Consider the following 12,783-nt stretch of genomic DNA (forward strand, 5'->3'; position numbering starts at 1 on the left):
CGGCCTACCCCCGGCCAAACCCTCCCCTAACCTGGACGACGCTGGGCCAATTGTGTGCCGCCCTATGGGACTTCCGATCACGGTCGGTTGTGATACAGCCCGGGATCGAACCAGGGTCTGCAGTGACACCTCTAGCACTGTAATGCTGTGCCTTAGACCGCTGTGCCACTCGGGAGCTAACTGGGCCACGTTAAACCCAACTGGGTCACAGGGCCACGTTCAACCCAACTGGGTCACGTTCAACCCAACTGGGTCACAGGGCCACGTTCAACCCAACTGGGTCACGTTCAACCCAACTGGGTCATAGGGCTAACAGGGCCATGTTCTACCCAACTGGGTCACAGGGCCATGTTCTACCCAACTGGGTCACAGGGCCATGTTCTACCCAACTGGGTCACAGGGCCATGTTCTACCCAACTGGGTCACAGGGCCATGTTCTACCCAACTGGGTCACAGGGCCATGTTCTACCCAACTGGGTCACAGGGCCATGTTCTACCCAACTGGGTCACAGGGCCATGTTCTACCCAACTGGGTCACAGGGCCATGTTCTACCCAACTGGGTCACAGGGCCATGTTCTACCCAACTGGGTCACAGGGCCATGTTCTACCCAACTGGGTCACAGGGCCATGTTCTACCCAACTGGGTCACAGGGCCATGTTCTACCCAACTGGGTCACAGGGCCATGTTCTACCCAACTGGGTCACAGGGCCATGTTCTACCCAACTGGGTCACAGGGCCATGTTCTACCCAACTGGGTCACAGGGTCATGTTCTACCTAACTGGGTCATGTTCTACCCAACTGGGTCATAGGGCTAACAGGGTCATGTTCAACAAGCACTCAGTTGCAAGACATTTTGCAACAGAAAACAAGATCCTGGGTTCCCATTGGGCAAACTGCTGCTTTCAAATGTCTTCTGCCTAATGAACATGATCCAGGATCCTGCTGAACACTTCTTCAATCACAAAGTCTTCCCAGATAAAGATGGGTTTCCATCATACATTACATCAAAGACTGTATAAAAATATAAACTTCTGGAATTAACACACGTAACAACCATGTCTTATAAAAGACCACCTAATTAAGGCGCTGAAGAGGCAACTGGACAGAAACAGACAGGTGGGAGATAGAGGGGAGGAGAGGAGAGAGGATTGATAGGTACCAAAGTGTAGTGTTGGTTAGGGGAGAGTGGCAGGAACTGAGGAGGAGGGTAAGAGATGGTTGAGTACTGGATCGGCTGTGGAGCAGAGGGCTGGAGATGCCGAACCGGCTGAAGGAGGAGAAAAGGACAGAACAGAGGGAAAGAGAGGAGAGAGACCTCCATAAGTTAAGAAGTCAGAGGTGATTGAATAGGAGGAACTAGAGCTGGCTGATTAATATCACAATTAATTGAACCTGATTGATATCTAGATAATTCACTCAGCCCTAGCTCGTAGATGATGAATGTTCTCTGGGAAATTAGGAGGCATGAATTAAAGAATGATGGATTCTAATCTACTATATTAACTGAGAACAGGTAGAGTAAAGAAATGACTGCAAGCAGGGAGTGAATGGGCTTTCTGGAGAAAGAAGGGATACATGGGCTGTAGACTCATTGACTGACCTGGGAGAGGACGTGATTGGCTGGCTGGTGCGGGGCTGGTAGGGGAGGGGCCAAGGGCTGCTGGCTCCTCCCAACTTGCTGTGAGGTCATCGAGGGGTTGTAGACCACAGCACTGCCATCAGGGTTCACAAAGGGTTGGCCTGCAGGTGGGGAACACAAACTTAGATACACTGTAGACCAGGGCTGCCCAACCCTCTTCCTGGAGATCTACCGCCCTGTGGGTTTTCAGTCCAACCCTCTTCCTGGAGATCTACCGCCCTGTGGGTTTTCAGTCCAACCCTCTTCCTAGAGATCTACCGCCTGTGGGTTTTCAGTCCAACCCTCTTCCTGGAGATCTACCGCCCTGTGGGTTTTCAGTCCAACCCTCTTCCTGGAGATCTACCGCCCTGTGGGTTTTCAGTCCAACCCTCTTCCTGGAGATCTACCGCCCTGTGGGTTTTCAGTCCAACCCTCTTCCTGGAGATCTACCGCCCTGTGGGTTTTCAGTCCAACCCTCTTCCTGGAGATCTACCGCCCTGTGGGTTTTCAGTCCAACCCTCTTCCTGGAGATCTACCGCCCTGTGGGTTTTCAGTCCAACCCTCTTCCTGGAGATCTACCGCCCTGTGGGTTTTCAGTCCAACCCTCTTCCTGGAGATCTACCGCCTGTGGGTTTTCAGTCCAACCCTCTTCCTAGAGATCTACCGCCTGTGGGTTTTCAGTCCAACCCTCTTCCTGGAGATCTACTGTCCTGTGGGTTTTCAGTCCAACCCTCTTCCTAGAGATCTACCGCCTGTGGGTTTTCAGTCCAACCCTCTTCCTGGAGATCTACCGCCCTACAGGACAGTAGATCTCCAGGAAGAGGGTTGGACTGAAAACCTACAGGACAGTAGATTTCCAGGAAGAGGGTTGGACAGCCCTGCAGTAGAGGCTACAGGATATTTGAGTATAATTTAGTCAGTAGGAGTTATGCTATAGTAACATGTATCCTGAATAATGACTAAACCATGAATATATACAGTTTACCAACTCCCTTAGTCCATTCATTCAATCTGGAAAGGCTTTGATATATATTTGACCCAAAACAAAATATGTAGTTTGAGAAATTTCAGCAACAGTCTAAGAGAAGAGCAGACAGACTAATAGACTGAATAAGAAGTTTGTTTTACAAGAACTATGATCAAAACCAAAATAAAGACAGCACACAGAGACAGGCCAATCCAGCCTATATAAAGACAGCACACAGAGACAGGCCAATCCAGCCTATATAAAGACAGCACACAGAGACAGGCCAATCCAGCCTATATAAAGACAGCACACAGAGACAGGCCAATCCAGCCTATATAAAGACAGCACACAGAGACAGGCCAATCCAGCCTATATAAAGACAGCACACAGAGACAGGCCAATCCAGCCGATATGAACTGAGGGATGAGGACCAACCCTGATCAGAAGATACCAACCTGTGTGTGGGTTGACCAGTATACTGCCAGGCGGTATCCCTGTGGCTTCCGGGGGAAGAAAATAGTAACTAGTAGCATTAGCAGTGGCCTGGGTTGGCGCTGGGCCGGATGCAGGCGCCGGGCCATTCCTGCTGCCCCGATCACAGTGCACAGAAGTCCTACTACAGCTGGGGGCCGTGGCAGCGGAGGAGGCAGAGGAGGAGGAAGGTGTTGGTTGCAGCGTGCTGGGGCCCCTGACAGGGCCGGCTGCCTGGGTTAGAGCAGCTGGGACAGGGAGAGGCAGGTGGAGTACTTGGGGGCGAGAGATGGAACTCGTAGAAGACCCTACACTATTAGAAGACTCAGAACCTAGAGGAGGGAGGGATGAAAAGATCACTAAACGTCCTACAGAGAGGATCACGAAAGACGTCCCATAGTGTAACCATCATTGTAAATAAGAATTTGTTCTTAACTGACTTTCCTAGTTAAATAAAAGGTCAATAAAAGTAAAAATAGAGGCAGCGGCTTGTAGCACATGCACAGCCAGCCTCCGGGCAGGGGTACAAGGAGGACAGCTATTGGTCACTTCTGCGGTAACAGGAGTAGAAGCAGGATAGCCATTGGTCCATTCAAAAGTGGGACACACGGTGAGTGAATTCATTGGCTATAGGTGATATTTGTCCCTCTGTGGGCATCTTGCATGAGCCCATATCAACTGTAATTTTAAGTGGTCCATATCTTAAAGAGTATAACCACAAACATGTTATTAGTTTGTCAGTAATGCAGCCACAGAAACATTTCCCTGGTTTACAACGTCAAAGTTGGTCTTCTGGCATGTACGCAAACCTCCAATATTTGATGTCAAAAGCAAAGCCATCAGGCGCTTTGAAATCTGGACAGACAAAAGAGGAAAACTGGGCTCAAGTTTGGTCTCTCTGGACGTATTACTGGAGAGGTGAGAAAGACGTCTCCGTCTTGCCAACAGTAAAAGCCAATGAATTCAGAATTGTGATGGCCATCATTCTTCATGTTTTCTACACAAACTAAACAACCAGCACTTAAAGAAATGGGGGATACTAAAACAAAAAGAGAAAAAAAGCTAAAACCAAAGATGCTAAACGATGCCAAAGAACCAAAAAGATGACATGCACTGCATGCAGAAGAGATGAGCCACAGGACAGAGCTAACAGGAACACAAAACGGCCTCCCAGTAGCAGCACAGCAGATGTTGTGCTGCACAAAGTGAGCCCCATCTTCGTAAACAACGTTAAAGAAAAAAACTCAAGGAAAAAGCTGTCTGTCTGGCAGTCAGTGCACTGTGAAAATGGAATCACATGAAACCTAAAAGAAAAGCCTCTAGAACAGAGGCAGCAACAACAAAAAATATGATCGAAAAGACAAGGAACGGAGGAGGAACCAAAACAGCATAAACAAAGAAAACTGGCTCTCCATTCCCCCAGTATGCCTGTATTAAACAGGGATGGTGCACACACACACACACTCACACAGTGAAGGACCAATTCCAACTCATGTCAGTCAGAAACTAGTGTATCACATTGTCTAGGGGTGACTGACCACACTTGGGGTAAATCGGTTACCACCAAGTAGTCATGGACACAGAACACATTTTTTTTCTTCATTCTTAGGGTTCATTCTGTCATTAAAACAGGTGCTTCACTGTGCTGTGGAACAAAGCAGACTGGACACGATACGTCGCACGTGCATTTGACTACGTGTGCATGAGCCAGTGCCCCCCCTCCCCCTAATACTTGCCTGTTTTGGAGAGGCGTCCGGTGCTCTTGCTGCTGGCTGAGCTGTCTCCTCTGATGAGGACAGAGATGCTGCTGAAGCTGCTGGCCTTGGTCATGGTCGGCCTCAGGTTACGGTTGGAGCTGTCTGAATCAGTGCTGCTCCACGGCCGGGCATCACAGTTCTTGGGGTCATTTTCAGAGCTGCTCTGTCTACTGCTGGCTGATCGCCCGTCCCCTAGTCTGAGAAAACAAGGGATGGATGGATATATGTGTGTGTGTGTGTGTGTGTGTGTGTGTGTGTGTGAGAGAGAGAGATCTGTGACAGAAAGGAAGTACCTGAAGAGTTGCCGTCTCTGTTGTGTGCTGATACAAGCCTCTTCATCAGGGCTCCTGCATGGGGAGACGACCATGCAACATTATCAAAGGATATCAAATCCACGTTGGACCAACCAGCCAAACCGGTCCACGTTGGACCAACCAGCCAAACCGGTCCACGTTGGACCAACCAGCCAAACCGGTCCACGTTGGACCAACCAGTCAAACCGGTCCACGTTGGACCAACCAGCCAAACCGGTCCACGTGCCGGTCCACGTTGGACCAACCAGTCAAACCGTTAAACCGGTCCACGTTGGACCAACCAGCAAAACCGGTCCACGTTGGACCAACCAGTCAAACCGGTCCACGTTGGACCAACCAGCCAAACCGGTCCACGTTGGACCAACCAGCCAAACCGGTCCACGTTGGACCAACCAGCCAAACCGGTCCATGTTGGACCAACCAGCCAAACCGGTCCATGTTGGACCAACCAGTCAAACCGTCCACGTTGGACCAACCAGCCAAACCGTCCACGTTGGACCAACCAGCCAAACGTTGTAAGTGTCAGATTAGACTGATATGTGAATGATATTTACCTTCCATCTAGATGGAAATGATCTCCCTGTGGAAAAAAATACATCTATTTCAATGTCTTACTTACATGTCATTTGCAGTCCATAAAGCATATCCATATTTTACTTCAAAAAAACACAAATGCATCATTAATCTAAATTGATTAGCCAAAATCTCACATCTGGTGCAAATATCCTGTCCCTGGCTCTCTGATAGTCCTCCTCTCTCTCCTCGATAGATTTGCTTCTCCTGTCGTCTTTCAGGCGCATTCGTATCTGCAAGCACATGCACAACCTTAGCCAGCAGCTTCCGCGCAGCTTAGCCTAGCCAGCAGCTTAGCCTAGCCAGCAGCTTCCGCACAGCTTAGCCTAGCCAGCAGCTTCCGCACAGCTTAGCCTAGCCAGCAGCTTCCGCACAGCTTAGCCTAGCCAGCAGCTTCCGCACAGCTTAGCCTAGCCAGCAGCTTCCGCACAGCTTAGCCTAGCCAGCAGCTTCCGCACAGCTTAGCCTAGCCAGCAGCTGGAACAGCAGCACCAGATTGTCACCCTCTCAAAGACATATCGCTGAGAATGCATCCCAAATGGCACACTATTCCCTATATAGTTTACTTCTGTTGACCAGGGCCCATAGGGCACTATATAGAGAATAGGGTGTCATTTGGGACACAGCGTGACATTTGATTGGAACACAGAAACCCCCTACCATGCCGTCTTCCCGGTCGAAGCTGGCGTTGTCTCTTTTGAGAATGTAGCGTTTTTGGAAATCATCTGTTTTGTCGTCTTTTATGTGTTCTGAGAATTTTTGATCTGGTCTGTGGAAGAGAATTCCATTGCTGGAAGTTTAGAGGCGTGGGGGGAAAAAATCTACACCAAATACATACTTTCTACTTTCAAAGCAATTTGATGTATTTAAGCTTCATAGAATCTAATAAAAATGTATTATTGTGGTTCAGTATAAATCCTGAAAATAATGTATTATAAAATGTTTTAAAACTGACTGGTACCAAATGAAAAACATACATTCTTGTATTGCTAGTTTTGTTGATGATGACAGACTTCCCAGTGGGGTCAACATTGTGATCCATGCCAAAGTAGGCAGCCACTCGGTGTAGCAGCATTCTATGGTACGACGTCATGGGAGGGAACTTCCTCTTCTGGCTTCTAGGAAACACAAGAGCTGAATGAGCTTTGCTGAAAGGCTAAAATAATACAACTATAGAATTGAATTCGAATAAAATTGCATTAACTATAAATTAATAAAATACATTAAATCAATAAATGTATTTATTAAATAACTTACTCATTATTACTGATAAAATCCAGAATGTCCTGCTCCAACTTCAACAGCATCATTCTGTCTCTGGGGTTGTTCTTAAGAGTGTTGACCAGGAACTCATGCAGGTCTATTCCAGTAGAGTCTGTGTAGTCCTGGCTGGAATCTAGACACAAGAGGACCAATCATTCTGGTAATGGTGCTCTATACACAACACATCTTTGTGGACTATGGGCTGTGTTCGTAAATTCACTCTGGAGTGACACTAAGCACACAGCCAAGACAACGCAGGAGTGGCTTCGGGACAAGTCTCTGAATGATCTTGAGTGGCCCAGCCAGAACCCGGACTTGAACACGATTGAACATCTCTGGAGAGACCTGAATATAGCTGTGCAGCGACGCTCCCCATCCAACCTGACAGAGCTTGAGAGGATCTGCAGAGAAAAATGGGAGAAACTCCCCAAATACAGGTGTGCCAAGCTTGTAGCGTCATACCCAAGACTCAAGGCTGTAATCACTGCCAAAGGTGCTTCAACAAAGTACTGAGTAAAGGGTCTGAATACTTGTGTAAATGTGATATTTTAATACATTTGCAAAAAATGCTTTGTCATTATGGGGTATTGTGTGGAGATTTGTTTTTTTCCCCTCATCAATTTCATCAATTTTAGAATAAGTTTGTAACGTAACAAAAGTGGGAAAAGTCAAGGGGTCTGAATACTTTCCAAATACACTTTAACTGGGCTTACGTTTACTGACACCGGTCATATTCAATACTATATTGATATTCAATGGGTGTTGTGCATTAGTAAATTAAGAAAAAAAAATTAAAAATAAAGAAATAAAAATAAATCGGTTATTGTGCGCTCTGGCACACTCCGACGTGAGTGCTCTGAAATCGGGAGTAGATAGCCAGAGTGAATTCACGAACGCACCCATAGTCTCCTAGGATTCTATATTGGATTTCTCAGAGAGCTCCATGTTCTGGAATCAGTTCATTAGTTCTCTAGACTAAACCTCACAACATGTCGCCAAGGTCTTGTATTGTAACATACAAACACAACCGTGTCTGTGAAGGCAGGGATGACCATTATATTCTCTCTCACTATTTACAACACAAAGATAACAATCAACCTCTGCGCCAACTCTCCCACACCCACACACCTCTTGACAGTATTTTCTTGGGTATCTTCTCTGGTTTCTCCACCTTCTCTTTCTCCTCCTTGGCAGACAGCTCCTCCTTATCAAAGGACTGGGATATCTGGATGTGAATTTGAAGAGTAAGAAATAAAAACTTCAGTGGTAGCTACTAGCTAATATCCCAATGATTAAGTCTGTATCCTAAATTGCAGCCTATTCCCTATGGGCCCTGGTCAAAAGTAGTGCACTACATAGGGAATAGGGTGCCATATGAGAAGTACACTAAAATTAAAATACAGAGAGAATTAATTAGCATGTCACATTAAGAATTTGCATCTAATTAGCTTCACAATCACGCACTTGGTTGGAAGTTAAACCTGTTGGGGCTAGGGGGCAGTATTTGCACGGCCGGATAAAAAAAAAACGTACCCAATTTAAACTGGTTACTACTCTTGCCCAGAAACGAGAATATGCATATAATTAGTATATTTGGATAGAAAACTCTAAAGTTTCTAAAACTGTTTGAATGGTGTCTGTGAGTATAACAGAAATCATATGGCAGGCCAAAACCTGAGAAGATTCCATACAGGAAGTGCCCTGTCTGACAATTTGTCCTTCTGTTGCATCTCTATCAAAAATACAGCATCTGTGCTGTAACGTGACATTTTCTAAGGCTTCCATTGGCTCTCTAAAGCCACCAGAAAGTGGAATGGCGTGTCTGCTGTCTCTGGGCAAAGAACAGCAGCAGAGTTTGTGAGTGGTCAGCCTGGGGACAGTGAGACAGATGCGTGTTCACGAGACTACTCAATTTTTTTTCTTTCAGCCTTTGAATGAATACAACGTTGCCCGGTTGGAATATTATCGCTATTTTACGAGAAAAATAGCATAAAAATTGATTTTAAACAGCGTTTGACATGCTTCTAAGTACGGTAATAGAATATTTTGAATTTTTCTGTCACGAAATGCGCTCGCGCGTCACCCTTCGGATAGTGACCTGAACGCACGAACAAAACGGAGCTATTTGAATATAACTATGGATTATTTGGAACCAAAACCACATTTGTTGTTTTAGTAGAAGTCCTGGGAGTGCATTCTGACGAAGAACAGCAAAGGTAATCCAATTTTTCTAATAGTAATTCTGAGTTTAGTGAGCTCCAAACTTGGTGGGTGTCAAAATAGCTAGCCGTGATGGCCGAGCTATGTACTCAGAATATTGCAAAATGTGCTTTCGCCGAAAAGCTATTTTAAAAGCTGACACTGCGATTGCATAAAGGAGTTCTGTATCTAGAATTCTTAAAATAATTATGTATTTTGTGAACGTTTATCATGAGTAATTTAGTAAATACACCGGAAGTATGCTAGTTCTGAACATCACATGCCAATGTAAAAGGATGGTTTTTGATATAAATATGAACTTGATTGAACAAAACATGCATGTATTGTATAACATAATGTCCTAGGAGTGTCATCTGATGAAGATCAAAGGTTAGTGCTGCATTTAGCTGTGGTTTTGGTTTTTGTGACATATATGCTTGCTTTGAAAATGGCTGTGTGATTATTTTTGTCAGGATACTCTCCTGACATAATCTAATGTTTTGCTTTCGCTGTAAAGCCTTTTTGAAATTGGACAATGTGGTTAGATTAACGAGAGTCTTGTCTTTAAAATGGTGTAAAAGTCATATGTTTGAGAAATTGAAGTTAGCATTTTTGAGGTATTTGTATTTCGCGCCACGCGATTCCACTGGCTGTTGACTAGGGTAGCCCATAGAAGTTAATGAAAAAATATTTAAGGGTTTTACATGTTTCGCTTGTGCAAACAAGTACAATGCCGACCGACCTCATTTAAAAAACCATCTGATTTACTACGAGAGCACCGTTTTCATTTCAAATAACAGCTCAACTAAAACCCTGTGCTGCACAGAGCGATAAACTTTCCTGCTCTACGGACAATAATCCCCTCGTCAATCACAACGTTAACATTGTTTTATTTAGTCATTAAACACCTGAAAATCAGACATCATTTTGACATTACAATGTGACTAAACAAACAGTACATGGACCTACAGAGGAGTGAATACGGAGTCAAATATAGATCTGCTTTATGTTGGGGGAAGAGAATACATTCAATAGAAAGCCTGTCCTGTCTTCCACACCTTCACATCCACCAATAGAAAGCCCGTCCCATCTTCCACACCTTCACATCCACCAATAGAAAGCCCGTCCCATCTTCCACACCTTAACATCCATCATTGCCTTTATTGTACCACATAAAATAACTCCCTTTGGAAGACAAGCATAGAAATAAAATGACTAGAATGGGGGGGAAAGCCCCTCATATCACAGCCATTTGACACTCGCTTGAATGATTCTATTTTATAATGGTGGCAGGTAGCCTAGTGGTTAAGAGCGTTGGGCCAGTAATGGGAAGGTCGCTGGTGTGAATCCCCGAGCTGACTAGGTGTAAAATCTGTTCATGTGCCCTTGCCCTAACCCTCACTGTGCCTGTAAGTCGCTCTGGATAAGAGTCTGCTAAATTACTAAAATATGAATTGGAAAATGTCTAAGGCTTAGCGAGCATGGAAATAACGGTTAGTTCAGGAGAATATAACAACCCCTTGACAGTACTCACTTGAATGAAAATGTACAATCCAATCATTCAAATTCTGTGTGTTTCAAGGCCTTTTCAGCATCCCAGCCTTTGGTTTAACCCTGCTACTCATCTTAATCTCTGCTTCATTACCTGCTCTGATTCACTATTCAACACTAGTACAAAAAGCAGAGAGGAGCTAAAAGCTGAACAGCACACTGAAACTCAGCCTGCGACCTAAATGACACCCTATTCCCTATATAGGGCACTACTTTAGACCAGCGCCCATAGTGCTGGCGGCAAGAAGCTTAAATTAGGATAGTTAGACTTCAGGATAGAAGCAACTAGGTAAAGAAGTTGGGAGCCAGTGGTTTCTGGAAGGGAGATGTCATGTTTACATTAGTGATATAAAATGGTAGCCTAGTGGTTAGAGCGTTGGGCCAGTAACCAAAAGGTTGGTAGATCAAATCCCCCAGCTGACAAGGTACAAATCTGTCCTTCTGCCCCTGAACAAGGCTGTTAACCCACTGTTCCTAGGCCATCATTGAAAATAAGAATTTGTTCCCAACTGACTTGCCTAGTTAAATAAAGGTTAAATACAAAAAGATATATACTCTGCCTCTCAGGGAGGCTTTGCTGTAGTGATACAGCACAACAGGTTAACAAAAGAAACAACCAACATTGCTACAGAAAAGCAACAATGAAAGAGAGATGTGAGGAATGGAGGGCAGGTGGAGAGAGGGCAAAAGAGAGAGAAGAAGAGAGAAAGATGAGGAAAAAGAGAGGGAGGAAGAAGAGAAAGAAAGATAAAGAGTGAAAGTAGAACTCAGAAGGAGGGGGTTAAATCTCACACATTAGTTCAAGGAAGTCTATCCATTTAAACACACAGTCAGGGTTTCCTAGTAACCCGTTTCCCAGCCAGGACAATGCATCTTTACAGAGAAGTACAATCATTTATTTTCTCCTCCACACCAAGGTAACATTTTCACTCAAAAAGAAATAATTGGCATACAAAATTGCAGCTTAACACAGAAAGACAAACCCCCCAAAAAAGATAACCTATATCACTTCAAACACCATTAGCCATAGACATGTTTGAGTGGTGACAAAGGAATAGGTTGAAGGAAGCCTAACATCATAGTGACAACCATACTATTCAATTATATCAATCCACAGGTCTCCATGTTCTGACACGTGAAAATACAATGTTCTCCAAAATGGATGTGAGTAATACAGGACGCGCGCACACACACACACACACCGGCTGGTGGTGGTGAACACCCTCGTGGTTTTGATGAAGTTAGTGCTGACTGGATGAAATGCAAGGCCCTCTAGCTGCTGGCTCCTGTGTGTGTCTGGTGTGAAGGCAGAGTGATGTTTGTGAAATGAGCCACAGCTAATGGGGTAGGAGTCGTCGTCTGGGGGTTTACCCAAAGGGGTGTGTGTGTGTGTGTGTGTGTGTGTGTGTGTGTGTGTGTGTGTGTGTGTGTGTGTGTGTGTGTGTGTCTAAAGGTTTACCTGAGGATCTGGTGTCAGCTGGTGTGCAGTTAGAAAGGGAGGAGAGGACTCTTCACAGACAGCCAGGCTCCGTACTAACTTTACCTTGGCCTTGGACTGAGAGAGAGTGCAGTGTATTGACAACGGTTCAAAATATATTCCTTTAGATGGCGTGCGTTGATCATTTCAAAACGCCAACGCGAACCGACCAAGTAAAAATACAAACCAAGACGTAAAGGCCAGCAAGCACCAAGCAATCACGTCCAACAGAAAATGTTCAGACCTCAAAATGAGTTGGGTGAATCAAATCCAATCCATGCATGTAACTAACGTGATGGTTAGCAAACACGTAAATACACGTAAATAAGTCAGTTTAAACATCTGATCATCATGCAAGTGAAGATAAATAATACTAATGCACCACAAGTCTGGATGGTTTTAAAGGGATGACTTCAATCACGTGTCAAACTCATTCCACCGGATGGTTTTAAAGGGATGACTTCAATCACATGTCAAACTCATTCCACCGGATGGTTTTAAAGGGATGACTTCAATCACATGTCAAACTCATTCCACCGGATGGTTTTAAAGGGATGACTTCAATCACATGTCAAACTCATTCCACCGGA

The 12,783-nt window shown here is 45.0% G+C and overlaps 1 protein-coding gene across 10 annotated transcripts in view; it reads right to left on the reverse strand.

The window, feature by feature from the left end:
- LOC106574832 (R3H domain-containing protein 1) overlaps positions 1-12,783 on the reverse strand; it is a 48,302-nt gene that overhangs the window by 16,710 nt on the left and 18,809 nt on the right. For 5 of the 10 annotated variants that reach the window (XM_045698238.1, XM_045698234.1, XM_045698236.1 and 2 more), the window contains 12 exons: positions 12,176-12,271; positions 8,095-8,191; positions 6,961-7,099; positions 6,681-6,821; positions 6,364-6,472; positions 5,841-5,936; positions 5,685-5,710; positions 5,110-5,163; positions 4,796-5,013; positions 3,044-3,391; positions 1,604-1,743; positions 1,163-1,270 (listed from right to left, as the gene is read on the reverse strand). In XM_045698238.1, the coding sequence (XP_045554194.1) occupies positions 1,163-1,270; positions 1,604-1,743; positions 3,044-3,391; positions 4,796-5,013; positions 5,110-5,163; positions 5,685-5,710; positions 5,841-5,936; positions 6,364-6,472; positions 6,681-6,821; positions 6,961-7,099; positions 8,095-8,191; positions 12,176-12,271 (1,572 nt within the window). The remainder of the gene's footprint in view (positions 1-1,162; positions 1,271-1,603; positions 1,744-3,043; positions 3,392-4,795; positions 5,014-5,109; positions 5,164-5,684; positions 5,711-5,840; positions 5,937-6,363; positions 6,473-6,680; positions 6,822-6,960; positions 7,100-8,094; positions 8,192-12,175; positions 12,272-12,783) is intronic. The other 5 variants (XM_045698241.1, XM_045698239.1, XM_045698242.1 and 2 more) reach the window with 5 other exon arrangements.

The sequence above is a fragment of the Salmo salar genome, chromosome ssa16 (assembly GCF_905237065.1).
Source record: "Salmo salar chromosome ssa16, Ssal_v3.1, whole genome shotgun sequence".
In the NCBI taxonomy this organism is placed as follows: Eukaryota; Metazoa; Chordata; class Actinopteri; order Salmoniformes; family Salmonidae; genus Salmo; species Salmo salar.